Raw genomic sequence first — 15,813 nt, forward strand, 5'->3', positions numbered from 1 at the left:
GTAATTGTTATGAAAAAGCTTAGAACCTCCCCCCACAATTGTTTACTAAATGCAGCTGAAAATCAAGAGTTTAACTGCTTCTGGACATATGAACTATCAAAATTGGAGTGGGGGGGGGGCTACATCATTTTTTAAATTATTTATTTAAATTAAAAAAAGAAGCTGCCTGTGGTTCCTCTTATTTTGATATACAGCCAATATAAGCGCTCGGTTGGGGGAGGTGCAGCCTGTAGCCGTATGCTTTATCATGCCTGGGTATCAATATACTGGGGGACCCTATGAAAAGTTAATTTATTTATTTTTACACCAATCTACAGTGACCCGCAGACAGGGTCTATGATTGGTTGCAGTCAGGTGCTTTCACACAGGCTGGGGGCGCATCTGACTGCAACCAATCAATGATAGCAGAACTGCCAATGGGCAAGGGAAGCAGTGAATATGCATGATGGTAAATGAGTGGCAGAAGAGTGAGCGGCCTGAAAGCAGTTACAGCAGCGAGCAGCGCCGGAGACTCTGTAAGTATAGCATGCTTGCTCTAATCCTCTTATCCCTTTTACCACCATTTTTAAGTACAGAATTCTGGTCCCCATAAACATATATGAGGACCGAAGTCCGGACAAATAGAAGAGATCAATTCCAGACTGGAACAGATTTATTTATTAAAAAAAAAAAAATAAAATAATAAAAATCCGGTTAGTCCCATCGATCCTGGATATCTGCGAGTTCGCCCATCAATATTACAGAGTTATTGTAACAAAGTGACATGTCGAGGTTGAAAAATTTGGCCTGATCACTAAAAGGATATATAGTATTTTTTTTTAGTAAAAAATGTCTTCAGGTCTAGCCAGAGTTCTGGCCTGAGTAACAATTTATTGCAGATTACAAATTATTAACTTGAATGATGCAGGCATGGGACATATAAAAGAGAAAACATGGCCATCACGAACAGAGACTAAGGCTCTGTGCGCACTGGGAAATGGAATTTTCTTGTGAAAATTCCGCATGTCCTCAAAGATTACCGCACCCGCGGTAAAAAACCGCGGGAAACCGCATCCGAAAACCGCATGCGGTTTGCCGCGGTTTTACCGCGGTATTATTCGCGGTATTGCCGCGGTTTTGCCGCGTGCGGGTTGGGATGTGCTTTATTGCATTCAATGCAATAAAGCACATTGAAGAAAAAAAAAAAAAAAAAAAAAAAGTCCTTTAATTCTGAGATAGTAGATAGACAGAAGAATAGATAGAGGGATAGATAGATAGAAGGATAGATAGATGACAGATCGCTGCATTTCCCACGGTCGGCAGTGAGTTCACATTACCGGCTGTGGGAAATGACCGGTAATTACCTCTGCTGTCTCGCTGCATTCAGCCTGTCTGTGACAGTCGCGGCTGGATGTCAGCAGTGCAGGACCCTGTGGATTACGCCGGAGCTTTGCTTGGGGGGGGTTAATAAAAGGGTGAATGAGGCTTGTTTGTTTTATTTAAAATAAAGGATTTTTCGGTGTCTGTGTTTTCTTCACTTTACTTACGGGTTGATCATGTCAGCTGTCACATAGACGCTGCCATGATCAAGCCTGGGGTTAATGGCGGTGGTCCCCCATCACCATTAACCCCTTGTATTACCTTGCCACCACTGCTACACGGTGGCAAGAAGAGCCGAGGACACGCCGGTATTGTCGCATATTGCATGCGACAATGCCGGGGCAGCTGCGGCTGATATTCTCGGCTGCCGGAGGGGGAGTGAGGCGGGGGACATTAACCCTGCCCCTCTCCCTCCCCAGCCTAAGAATACCGGCCCGCCGCTGTGTGCTTACCTCGGCTGGAAGGTAAATATGCAGCGGAGCCCACGTTCTTTTTTTTCTATATTTCCGTTTTCTTTCTATGTGTGTTCTATGTGTCTGTGTCTGTGATCTATGTCTGTGATGTGTTCTGTGTGTGTGCGTTTACTCTGCACGGCTTCCTCTTCCTGTAATGACATCACTTCCCTGCAAAACCGCAAGCAAGTGATGCACATTACCGGAGGTAAACCGCGAAATACCGCAGGGAATAACGCAGGAAAACGCAGTGAACCGCACAGAATTTGCTGCCTGCGTTATTCCCTGCGGGATTTCATGATTAACATTGAGTCAATGGAGTGAAATCCCGCAGCGATGTGCGGAAAAGAAGTGACATGCACTTGTTTTTGCTGCGGGATTCCCGCAGCAAAACATGCAGCTGTCAAATTCCGCCCAGTGCGCACAGGATTTTTTTTCTCCATAGGATTTGCTGGTGATTCACTGCAGAGATGTTATGAACATTTTCTGCAGCGAAACATGCAGCAAATCCGCGGCAAAATCCGCGAAAAATCCGGTAAGTGCGCACATAGCCTAAAGGAAAAACAAACTCTTGCAGTCAACTGATCCGAATGACCAAATTGCTACAAGGAGAAAATCGCAAAGAGCAAATACAGTACTCACATCAATAAATTGGATTTACCTAGAAACAGAGAAAAGCGTCTTTTCTTATACGGAACGACTGAAGAATATTACATCCTGTACATACAATCAGCTGAGAACCCATCACCTGCTTGTGTTTGGGGGTAGGAACCCTCTTTACACACAACATGCAGCTGAGACTAAGGTGCGGCTGCCAAATAGTATGCAGTGCAAGCCTCAACTACAATTTAGTAGACAAAACAAGAAGTACGGCTTTTACATCACTAGCGTTCAGCTATTGGGAACGGTGCCACAACAGATTAGCCCTGCTGTCTGTGCTTTGAGGCTGGAGGGTGGCAAGCTTTACAGAAGAAGGGAATTTTGTTACTTACCGTAAATTCCTTTTCTTCTAGCTCTTATTGGGAGACCCAGACGATTGGGGTATAGCTACTGCCCTCCGGAGGCCACACAAAGCACTACACTAAAAAGTGCAAGGCCCCTCCCCTTCTGGCTATACCCCCCCGTGGTATCACGGGTTCTCCAGTTTTAGTGCCAAAGCAAGAAGGAGGAAGCCAATAACTGGTTTAAACAAATTAACTCCGAATAACGTCGGAGAACTGAAAAACCGTTCAACATGAACAACATGTGTACCCGCAAACAACAAAAAAATCCCGAAGGACAACAGGGCGGGTGCTGGGTCTCCCAATAAGAGCTAGAAGAAAAGGAATTTACGGTAAGTAACAAAATTCCCTTCTTCTTCAGCGCTCTATTGGGAGACCCAGACGATTGGGACGTCCAAAAGCTGTCCCTGGGTGGGTAAAGAGATACCTCATGTTAGAGCTGCAAAACAGCCCTCCCCTACGGGGGTGTCACTGCCGCCTGCAGGACTCTTCTACCTAAGCTGGCATCCGCCGAAGCATAGGTATGCACCTGATAATGCTTGGTGAAAGTGTGCAGACTCGACCAGGTAGCTGCCTGACACACTTGTTGAGCCGAAGCCTGGTGTCGTAATGCCCAGGACGCACCCACGGCTCTGGTTGAGTGGGCTTTTAGCCCTGAAGGAACCGGAAGCCCCGCAGAACGGTAGGCCTCTAGAATTGGTTCTTTGATCCATCGAGCCAGGGTGGCTTTAGAAGCCTGCAACCCCTTGCGCGGACCAGCGACAAGGACAAAAAGTGCATCGGAACGGCGCATGGGCGCCGTGCGGGAAATGTAGATTCTGAGTGCTCTCACCAGATCTAGCAAACGTAAGTCCTTTTCATACCGGTGAACCGGATGAGGACAAAAGGAAGGCAAGGATATATCCTGATTAAGATGAAACGAGGATACGACCTTAGGGAGAAACTCCGGAATGGGGCGCAGCACTACCTTGTCCTGGTGGAACACCAGGAAGGGAGCCTTGGATGACAGAGCTGCCAGCTCCGACACTCGCCGAAGCGATGTGATCGCAACAAGAAACGCCACTTTCTGTGACAGGCGAGAAAAGGAAACTTCCTTCAGAGGCTCGAAAGGCGGCTTCTGGAGAGCAACTAGTACCCTGTTCAGATCCCATGGATCTAACGGCCGCCTGTACGGGGGCACAATATGACAGACCCCCTGCAGGAACGTGCGCACCTTAGGAAGACGTGCTAGACGCTTCTGAAAAAACACGGATAGTGCCGAGACTTGCCCTTTAAGGGAGCTGAGCGACAAGCCCTTTTCCAACCCCGATTGCAGGAAGGAAAGAAATTTGGGCAATGCAAATGGCCAAGGGGATACTCTCTGTGCAGAGCACCAGGATAAGAAAATCTTCCACGTTCTGTGGTAGATCTTAGCAGACGTTGACTTCCTAGCTTGTCTCATTGTGGCTACGACTCCTTGAGATAATCCTGCGGACGCTAGGATCCAGGACTCAATGGCCACACAGTCAGGTTCAGGGCCGCAGAATTCTGATGGAAAAACGGCCCTTGGGACAGTAAGTCTGGTCGGTCTGGCAGTGACCACGGTCGACCGACCGTGAGATGCCACAGATCCGGATACCACGACCTCCTCGGCCAGTCTGGGGCGACGAGTATGACGCGGCTGCAATCGGATCTGATCTTGCGTAACACTCTGGGCAAGAGTGCCAGAGGTGGGAAGACGTATGGGAGCCGGAACTGCGACCAATCTTGAACTAATGCGTCTGCCGCCAGAGCTCTTTGATCGCGCGACCTCGCCATGAATGCCGGGACCTTGTTGTTGTGCCGGGACGCCATTAGGTCGACGTCCGGCACTCCCCATCGGCGACAGATTTCCTGAAACACGTCCGGGTGAAGGGACCACTCCCCTGCGTCCATGCCCTGGCGACTGAGGAAGTCTGCTTCCCAATTTTCTACGCCTGGGATGTGAACCGCGGATATGGTGGAGGCTGTGTCCTCCACCCACATTAGAATGCGCCGGACTTCTTGGAATGCTTGCCGACTGCGCGTCCCTCCTTGGTGGTTGATGTATGCCACCGCTGTGGAGTTGTCCGACTGGATTCGGATCTGCTTTCCTTCCAGCCACTGTTGGAAGGCCAGTAGGGCAAGATACACTGCCCTGATTTCCAGAACATTGATCTGAAGGGTGGACTCCTGCGGAGTCCACGTCCCCTGGGCCCTGTGGTGGAGAAACACTGCTCCCCACCCTGACAGACTCGCATCTGTCGTGACCACTGCCCAGGATGGGGGCAGGAAGGATCTTCCCTGAGACAATGAGGTGGGAAGGAGCCACCATTGTAGAGAGTCCTTGGCCGTCTGGGAAAGAGAGACTTTCCTGTCCAGGGACGTTGACTTCCCGTCCCATTGGCGGAGAATGTCCCATTGAAGTGGACGCAGATGAAACTGCGCAAAGGGAACTGCTTCCATGGCTGCCACCATCTTCCCGAGGAAGTGCATGAGGCGCCGTAAGGGGTGCGACTGGCCTTGAAGGAGGGATTGCACCCCTGTCTGTAGGGACCGCTGCTTGCTCAGCGGAAGCTTCACTCTCGCTGCTCGAGTATGAAACTCCATGCCAAGATACGTTAGCGACTGTGACGGTGACAGATTCGACTTTGGAAAGTTGATGATCCATCCGAACGTCTGTAGAGTCTCCAGCGTAGCATGTAGACTGAGTTGGCATGCCTCTTGAGAGGGTGCCTTGACAAGTAGATCGTCCAGGTAAGGGATCACCGAGTGTCCCTGAGAGTGCAAGACTGCTACCACCGCCGCCATGACCTTGGTGAAGACCCGGGGGGCTGTCGCCAGACCGAATGGCAGAGCTACGAACTGAAGATGGTCGTTTCCTATCACAAAACGTAGAAAACGTTGATGTTCTGTAGCAATTGGCACGTGGAGATAAGCATCTTTGATGTCTATTGAGGCAAGGAAGTCTCCTTGAGACATTGAGGCAACGACAGAGCGGAGGGTTTCCATCCGGAACCGTCTGGCGTGCACATGTTTGTTGAGCAGCTTTAGATCCAGAACAGGACGGAACGAGCCGTCCTTTTTTGGAACCACAAAGAGATTGGAGTAAAACCCTCGCCCTTGTTCCTGAGGCGGTACAGGAACCACTACTCCTTCCGCTCTTAGGGAGTCCACCGCCTGCAGCAGGGCATCTGCTCGGTCCGGATGTGGGGAGGTTCTGAAGAACCGAGCTGGAGGACGAGAACTGAACTCGATTCTGTACCCGCGAGACAAAATGTTTGTCACCCACCGGTCTTTGACCTGTGACATCCAAATGTCGGAAAAGCGGGAGAGCCTGCCCCCGACCGGAGATGCGGAGGGGGGGGGCTGGAAGTCATGAGGTAGCCGCTTTGGAAGCGGTTCCTCCATTTGCTTTCTTGGGGCGTGCGTGAGCCCGCCAAGAATCTGAGACTCTTTGCGTCCTCTGAGTCCCTTTGGACGAGGAGAATTGTGTCTTGCCCGAACCTCGAAAGGACTGAAACCTCTGCTGCCATTTTTTCTGCTGAGGTTTGTTTGATCTGGGCTGGGGTAAGGAAGAGTCTTTACCCTTGGACTATTTAATGATGTCAGCCAATGGCTCGCCAAACAGTCTATCTCTAGATAAAGGCAAGCTGGTTAAACATTTTTTGGAACCAGCATCTGCTTTCCAGTCCTTTAACCACAAGGCTCTGCGCAAAACTACCGAATTGGCGGACGCCATTGAGGTGCGGCTGGTAGATTCTAGGACCGCATTGATAGCGTAAGACGCAAACGCAGACATCTGCGAGGTAAGGGACGCCACTTGCGACGCCGCTGGATGTATGATAGCATCCACTTTTGCTAAACCAGCTGAAATAGCTTGGAGTGCCCATACGGCTGCGAATGCTGGAGCAAACGACGCGCCGATAGCTTCATAGACAGATTTTAACCAAAGGTCCATCTGTCTGTCATTGGCATCCTTAAGTGAAGCGCCATCCTCCACTGCAACTATGGATCTAGCTGCAAGTTTGGAAATCGGGGGGTCTACTTTTGGACACTGGGTCCAGCGCTTGACCACATCAGGGGGGAAAGGAAAACGTGTATCCTTAGAACGTTTAGAGAAACGCCTTTCTGGATGAGCGTCGTGTTTCTGGATTGATTCTCTGAAGTCAGAGTGATCCAAGAAAGCACTCAATTTACGCTTGGGATAGAGGAAACGAAACTTCTCCTGCTCTGCAGCTGCCTCCTCTGCAGAAGGGGCTGGGGGAGAAATATCCAACAGCCTATTGATGGCTGAGATAAGATCGTTTACCATGGCGTCCCCATCCGGGGTATCCAGATTGAGAGGGGTTCCAGGATAAGACTCCTGATCACTCTCTTCAGACGCATCACAGGGCGACTGATTGCGCTGAGACCCTGAGCAGTGTGATGACGTTGAGGGTCTTTCCCAGCGAGCTCGCTTAGGGTGGCTGGGGCTATCATCTGAGTCATAATACTCAGCCTGTGAAGCCGGGGACCCCCTTGCAGTCTGGACTAATTCCAACTGAGGGGGATTAGAGGACAGAGACCTCACCGTGTCCATAGACTGAGCCCCAGTCATGGATTGCAAAGTTTCAAGGATTTGTGCCATAGTCACAGACATTCCATCAGCAAAAGCTGCAAAGTCTGTCCCTGACACCGGGGCAGGACTTACAAGCGTCTCAGCCTGGGTCACTACCCCTCCGGACTCCGGCTGGCGAAGCAGCACCGGATCTGAGCATTGCACACAATGGGGGTCTTTGGAACCTGCTGGTAGAGCAGCCCCACATGCAGCACACGCAGTGTACACAGCCCTAGCCTTGGCAGCCTTGCGTTTTGTGGATGACATGTTGCTGCCTCCTCAGAGCGATCTGGGGTATCCAGCCAGGAAGCGACCTCACAGTGCAAGAAATCACTAAATATATATATCTGGTGACACAGTACACCAATACACAGTGAGGCACTAGAGGGGCCAGCTGAAATGCCGCTTACCGCCCGCTTAAGAGCGGGTGTGTGGTATCCAAAAGCCCCCTAGTCCAGGTCTCCCAGAGCCTTGCGTCCTTCCTCCAGCCAGACTGCATGTAATGGCTGCCGGCGTCCTGAGAGAGGAGGAGGGGCGGGCCCTGGGCGTTCCTGACTAAGAGCGGGAAGCCTGCTTCCCTCTGTGCCTAGTGAGAGGGCTGGAGCATGTAAATCAGGCTCCAGCCCTCGTCGCTGCGGTGAAACAGCGTCTCTCCCCTACCCTGATTGACAGGGTGGGGGCGGGAACGAAGCGGAGCTAGGCCGCAAAAGCCGGGGACTGGATTTATAAACGCCGCCGCCGTAAAAGCGCGGTCGGCGTGTCCCCGGCGCACCACAAGTCACAGCAGCGCCGCCCGGTCCAGTGGGGGTCGGCGCTGCGTTCCCACACTACAAAGTCCCCCAGTAAACTGTAGGGACACTAACTCCCACGTTACGGTCCCCGGCGCACTACAACACCCAGCCAGCCCGGAGTGCGTCTGTGCCTGCCGGGGACACAGAGTACCTGTATGATGCAGGGCCATGTCCCTGATTGTACTCATGCTCCGAATCCATCAGGTTCTATGGGTCTGTGGATGGAGCCCGGCGTCAGAGCTTAGAGGCCGGCAGGATCCCACTTCCACAGAGCCCTACAAGGGGATGTGGAAGGAAAACAGCATGTGGGGCTCCAGCCCCTGTACCAGCAATAGGTACCTCAACCTTACAACACCATCCACGGGTGAGAAGGGAGCATGCTGGGGGCCCTATATGGGCCCTCTTTTCTTCCATCCGAAATAGTCAGCAGCTACTGCTGACTAAAATCTGTGGAGCCATGCGTGGATGTCTGACCTCCTTCGCACAAAGCTTGAAAACTGGAGAACCCGTGATACCACGGGGGGGTATAGCCAGAAGGGGAGGGGCCTTGCACTTTTTAGTGTAGTGCTTTGTGTGGCCTCCGGAGGGCAGTAGCTATACCCCAATCGTCTGGGTCTCCCAATAGAGCGCTGAAGAAGAGAGAGTTTATTCATGGAGAATGGCATCACAGATAAAAAAAAATAAAAGGAAACTGATGAATATGGAAGACTGAAACAAAGAAAAAATAATTCATCATTGCAAATAAACAAATGGGGATAAAGGGGAAGGGTACTGCTATTTAACGGCAGCCACCATTACCTGTCCAAGCTCTTCATTCAGGTCAGACGTATTCACTTGCGCTTTTTGATTGCTTTCTTCATGATACAGATCAAGGTCCCAACCAATGAAAAATGACCCAAGGAATTTCTGCATCTCCACCGTCACATACAGGGATATAGGGATGATAAAATTATAAAGCACTAGGAATGCCAGGAAATCGGAGATGAATTTTAGAATCTAGATAAAAAGAAAATATCTACGTTAGTGACCCATTTAACAGCCGAGTGAACAAATATTTAACTCCTAAATGATAACTCTTATGTATAAATAAAATAATTATTTAGTTACAGATACATTTAAAAAGCTTATTCCACCTTTAGAAGAGTGGTGCCCAACAATTCCAGGTGTGAAGCTGCGGAGATCATTGATGATAGCTGTAGATGTGACGTGACCGCTGCGGAGAGGAGATGGCACTACACTGGGGGAGGGCGAGTACTATCGGATTCTGTTATTTTAAATGCACGTAAACGTTTGGAGATAACTTTTCTGAAAGTGCACCACTCGTGCATTATTTCCCCACGCCTGGTTTTGCCTTACAAATAGTTAAGTTTAAAAAATAAAAAATATTCAATGTGTGTGGCCAAAATAAAATCCAACATTGCTGTAATCAGGGTCTCTGGCTTTAACCCCTTCCCGACCTTAGACATAATGGCATGTCCTGAAAATCGCACGTGCACAGCTCCTATACACAAGCGATCGCAGCTGGGAGCTCAGCTTACATGGCACCCATGACCCAGCTTCACAGCCAGGAGCAGTGCCTGCACCACCATGGGTCGTTTAACCCCCTAAATGCCGCAATCGATATCGATCACAACATTTAGAGCTCTCTACCGTCTGATTGACACCCATTACAAGAACTGAGCAATGCCATCGCAACCCAAGGTCATCATGATAACCTTTGGGTCAGCCAACTACAGTAAGCCTATTAGATCATGCCAGGAGCATGGTCGAAATGGATTCTGTCACTCCATGGTACATGACAATCTACGATATCAGCAATATTAGCGTAATGAAAGATAAAGATTAACCATCATTTTAATTCATAAATCAATAGCATACATGAAAATAAGCAACTCTGTACTATATCTTAGACAAATCTGCTTCTTTCTCTGCCAGAATTGATCAGTCATTATCAAAACTCTGAATTCTGAGGTAAAATCTGTATTCAGTGAAGACTTTCCCATTACTGAGATAGGAGATGGCATCTCATCAGTAACTGCCATCTCCTATGTAGATAGAATACGGAGGCGCTCTACCACTAGCTCCTCCCTCTACCTATAGCCCTTCCCATCACAGAATCTCTATACCAGCTGTCATGTCCTATCTCAGTAATGGAAACGTCTTCACTGAATACAGATTTTACCTCAGAATTGAGAATTTTGATACTGACTGATCAGTTCTGGCAGAGAAAGAAGCAGATTTGTCTGGTAAGAGTTATTACAGAGTTGCTTATTTTCATATGAACTATTGGTTTATGAAATAAAAATTAAAACAACAGTTACACTTTAACACTAGAACTACTGGACTCGTGACACCTATATAGAAATACATGGTGCAAAGTAGTCAAAATGACTACCTCAGTAGTTCTAGTGTTAAAGTCCTAAAGAGAGACTAAAGGGGGCTTTACACGCTGCGACATCGCTAATGCGGAGTCGTTGGGGTCACGGAATTTGTGACGCACATCCGGCCGCATTAGCGATGTTGCTGCGTGTGACACCGATGAGCGATTTTGCATCGTTGCAAAAACGTGCAAAATCGCTCATCGGTGACATGGGGGTCCATTCTCGATTATCGTTACTGCAGCAGTAACGATGTAGTTCATCGCTCCTGCGGCAGCACACATCGCTATGTGTGACGCCGCAGGAACGAGGAAGCTCTCCTTACCTGCCTCCTGGCCGCTATGAGGAAGGAAGGAGGTGGGCGGGATGTTACGTCCCGCTCATCTCCGCCCCTCCGCTGCTATTGGGCGGCCGCTCAGTGACGTCGCTGTGACGCCGCACGGACCGCCCCCTTAGACAGGAGGTGGTTCGCCGATCACAGCGACGTCACCGGGCAGGTAAGTATGTGTGACGGGTCTGGGCGATGTTGTGCGGCACGGGCAGCGATTTGCCCGTGTCGCGCAACAGATGGGGGCGGGTACCCACACTAGCGATATCGGGACAGATATCGCAGTGTGTAAAGTAGCCTTAAGTAAAAAAGAAAAAAAAAAAATCTTTATTAAAAAAACAAAACACAATTTAAAAAAAAAATGAATAAAATATACCAATAAATATGTATATTTATGTAAAAACAAAAATAAGAAATACATGTTTTTGGTATTGCTGCATCCGGAACAACCCGATCTATAAAACTGTCACCCTAGTGAACCTCTTTCAGTGAGCACTGTAAAAAAATAGAAATAGAATATTAGAGTTGGAATGGACCTCCTGGGTCATCTAGTCCAACCCCCTGCTCAAAGCAGGATTCACTAAATCATCCCAGACAGATGTCCCTCCAACCTATTTTTAAAGACTTCCATTGAAGGAGAACTCGCAACCTATCACGGCAGCCTGTTCCACTCGTTGATCACCCTCACTGTCAGAAAGTTTTTTCTAATATCTAATCTGTGTCTCCTCCCCATCAGTTTCATCCCATTGCTTCTTGTCTTTCCTTGTGAAAATGAGAATAAAACTGATCCCTCTACAGTGTGACAGCCTTTAAGATATTTGTAGACAGCTATTAGGTCTCCTCTCAGTCTTCTCTTTTGCAAGCTAAACAATCCTAAATCCTGTAACCGTTCCTCATAGGAAATGGTTTGCAGACCAGTCACCATTCTGGTCACTCTTCTTTGAACTTGCTCCAGTTTGTTGATGTCTTTTTTAAAATGTGGTGCCCAGAACTGGACACAATATTCCAGATGAGGTCTGACCAAAGAGGAGTAAAGGGGGATAATGACTTCACATGATCTAGACTGTATGCTTCTGTTAATACATCCTAGAATGGTGTTTGCCTTTTTTGCTGCTGCGTCACACTGTTGACTCATGTTCAGTCTGTGATCTATTAGTATACCTAAGTCTTTTTCACACATGCTTTTGGATAGCTCTATTCCTCCCATGCTGTATATGCTCTTTTCATTATTCTTGCTAAGATGTATGACTTTGCATTTCTCCCTGTTAAAAAACATTCTATTAGTTGCTGCCCATTGTTCCAGCTTCTTTAGATCTTGTTGAATCCTCTCTCTCTCTTCTCTAGTATTAGCTATTCCTCCTAGCTTTGAGCTAGATGTTTAACACGGGGCCCAGGACAGAGCCCTGTGGTACCCCACTTGAGACAGTCTTCCAACTGAATGTGCAGCCATTTATGACCACTCTTTGACTCCGATCACTAAGCCAGATACGAATCCATCTAACAGTTGCCTTGTCCATTCCACACTTGGTCATTTTTTTCAATAAGGATTGTATGAGATACTTTGTCAAATGCTTTACTGAAGTCAAGATAATAAATAAATAAATAAATAAATAAACAAACAAACATGACATAAAACTGTGCTTTTCATAAAGCCGATGCGGACAAAAAGTTAACATGGACCAGGGGGGAAAACACTGCGAATAGAAGAAAAGTGATTCCGGCAGCTTAATAGGAAAGGTTTCTTTACGGTTAGATCAGTCAGACTGTAGAATGCCCTATCACAAGAGGTAGTAATGGCAGACACTAGAACATCTTTTAAAAAAAGGCTGGATGATTTCCTCAGTACACACAACATTGTTGGTTATAAGTGACTTAGTGGCAAAATGTAGAACTGGTGGAGGAAGGTTGAAATAGATGGACTTGGGTCTTTTTTCAACCTAAGTAACTATGATCAAAAAGAAGAATGTAAAGAAAAATGGCCCGATCCACCCTGTTAGAGGCACATGATGGCTGATCAAATCAGCTGTCAATTTGCAGGGAAACATGCGGACTCGTAAATATACGTTATATGTCATGAACGGGTTAAAGGGAACCAGACAGCAGATACATGCTACCTGAGCCATGAGTAGTATGTATCAGATATTGCGCAATAAAATAAAAGCCTTTATTAATTGCAGTAGAGAATTTTGTGTCTATGTAATCACTTGTGAGAAGTGCAACAAGCAATATATTGGTTGCACAAGCCGTAGTCTTAGAAAACGCATAGGGGAACATATATACGATATCCTGAATCCCACCTCGAAAGGTCTGTCGGGAGCATCGCACCATTTTTTTGTATGAACATGTGGGTGATGAGATTTCGCTCTGTGTTAACGCGATAGAGCAGATTCCTCAGCCCAAGAGGGGAGGTGATCACGAGAGAGGGAAGCCACGTGGATTCTAACATATGATTCCTGTATACCCAGGGGTATGAAGATCACAACTGACCTTATGTACATATATTAATGTATTTCTTCATACTTTCATGTATATGAATTGTATAATATTTTTTTTTTCGTCTATGATTGATTTGCAGCTGGGCTTAGCTTAACCGGATACGTCGTGCTGACTTTGTTGGGGGACTGTCCATTTACCCATGTGTATTTAATGTGTGCTATTCTAGCATGATATTTCTAAGACTAAGACTCCCTCTAAGGCTTGAAACGCGCAAGACGTTGTTTTATACTTCATGGATGTCCATCCAGCCTAGTGCTGGCTTTAATTTTATGAAATAAAAATGAATTTTTAAATGTATCATTTGGACGTGATGCTGGAAAAAACTTTTCTCTATTATCAGATATTGGTTGTATTATCTCAGTCAGGTATATTTAACTCTGAAACGCTGCGATGTGGCCGTGATAAACATATTTTACACGCCGCCAGAGACAAATTGCTGCAGCGTTTCCAAGTCAGACATACCTGGCTCAATTCATACATCTAGCACCGGTGTGGTTGGGGCAGCAGGTGTCAGCTGTCAGGTTCCCTTTAACAGGCCTTAACCCCTCAAGGACTAAGTGATTTTTCATTTTTGTGCTTTCGTTTTTCCTCCCCTTATTCCAAGAGTTATGACATGTTTTATTTTTATGTGATACTGCCATGTGAAGACTTGTTTTTTGTGGATTGAGTTGTACTTTGAATAACACCAACATTTTAACATATGATGTAATGGTAAAAAGGGAAAAATGCAGAGTGTGGCAAAATGTAAAAAAAAAAGGGAAATTCTCCAATCATTTTTTGGGGACCTCAATTACAGCATTAATTTTACCATAAAACTGACCTGGCAGTATGCTTCTCCAGGTCAGTATGATTATGTAGCTACCAAGCATGTATGTTTTTTTTTTTTTATTAACAAGCATGTATAGTTTTTTTTGTATTTAAAGAGAATCTCTCAGCAGGTTTTTAAACACAATCTGAGAGCAGTAGAGACAGGGATCCTGATTCCAGCGATGTGTCACTTACTGGGCTGCTTAGTGTAGTTTTTATAAAATCACTGATTAATCAGCAAGGTAGTCCAGCATATTCGTGATCTTTGTATAACTGCCAGTTCTGCAGCATTGAAAACATCAATTGTATCAAAATGACAGCAAACAGCTCAGTAAGTAACACATCGCTGGAATCTGTCTCTACATTATGCTGCTCTCCGATGAGGAAACAAAAACCTGATGACAGATTTCCTTTAAGTGATGAAAAAAAATTCAGAAATTTTGAAAAAATGAAATCTTGCTTATGTCGCGACTTTCTAAGAGCCGTAAAGTTTTCAATTGTTGTGATCTGGGTCTGTGATAGGGCTTCTTTTTTGCACCAAAGCTGATGTTGTTATTGATACTATTTGGAGTATATATTCGATGTTTTGATCATCTGTTATTACATATTTTTCTGTTGTTGCAGAGGCCAAAAAAGTGCAATTCTGACATTTTGATTTTTTTCTTGTTATGCGGTTTACCGATCAACTTTATTTATTTTATATTTTGCTAGATTGGACTTTTATGAACAAAGTGATACCATGTGTGTGTATTTTTAATGGTTTTTCATTTTTAAATTTTTAATGTGGTTAAAGGAGGTGATTTTTAACTTTTACTTTTTTTCATGTTTTTAAAACTTTTTTCTAATTTTAATTGTACGTAATAGCCCCTTACGAGACTCGAATCTCCAATGGTCCGAACATATTTTCTATATACAGCAATGCCACTAGTTTTCACAGGAGTACTGTGATGACAGACACCAGAGTCTTCAGCTGACTAGTGGTGAGTGAGCACTAAGATGCTCAAGTGCTCAGTACTCAAAACGAGCAGGTTGGACGCTCGGATGGGCTCGATTGTATTACTGAGTATAATGGAAGTCAATGGGACACTAGTATTTTTGTGGAACAGTTTTCTGGAAAAATGCCCGAGTTTCCCATTGACTTCCATTACACGCAGTAATAGAATTGAGCCCGTCCGACTTGCTCATTTTGAGTACCGAGCACTTCAGCATCTTAGTGCTTGCCCACCACTACAGCTGACCCTTGGCTGTCATGACAACACATCAGCATCCTGCGATCGTGTAGTGGGAGTGCCGATGAGGGGTAAGTAGAGCGCCCCCATCACTTGCTAGCGTATGTTAAATGCCGCTGTCAGAGATTGAAAGGATCATTTAACAGGTGAACATCTGCGGGAGGAGCGCTGCTCCAACCAGTTGCTGTCAAAGGCAGCCTTCGTCTCCAGGGAAAGATGCGGGATCAGGGTGCGAGCCCGCATCAAAGGGCTAAGTTGTTAAGGGCTTAGAGAGGACCTTTCACTAGTTTAAGTATGTTAAATTCACAGCATCATAATATAGTGCTGCAGGGTTTTACTTTTTTAATTCTGCTCTCCATTGAAAAGATATTAGCT

The 15,813-nt window shown here is 46.6% G+C and overlaps 1 protein-coding gene across 7 annotated transcripts in view; it reads right to left on the bottom strand.

The window, feature by feature from the left end:
- The window catches only part of ATP11B (ATPase phospholipid transporting 11B (putative)), a 269,426-nt gene that overhangs the window by 138,855 nt on the left and 114,758 nt on the right, over positions 1–15,813 (bottom strand). For all 7 annotated transcript variants that reach the window (XM_075340573.1, XM_075340576.1, XM_075340572.1 and 4 more), the window contains exon 12: positions 8,999–9,196. In XM_075340573.1, the coding sequence (XP_075196688.1) occupies positions 8,999–9,196 (198 nt within the window). The remainder of the gene's footprint in view (positions 1–8,998; positions 9,197–15,813) is intronic.

This window comes from Anomaloglossus baeobatrachus, chromosome 3, assembly GCF_048569485.1.
Source record: "Anomaloglossus baeobatrachus isolate aAnoBae1 chromosome 3, aAnoBae1.hap1, whole genome shotgun sequence".
In the NCBI taxonomy this organism is placed as follows: domain Eukaryota; kingdom Metazoa; phylum Chordata; class Amphibia; order Anura; family Aromobatidae; genus Anomaloglossus; species Anomaloglossus baeobatrachus.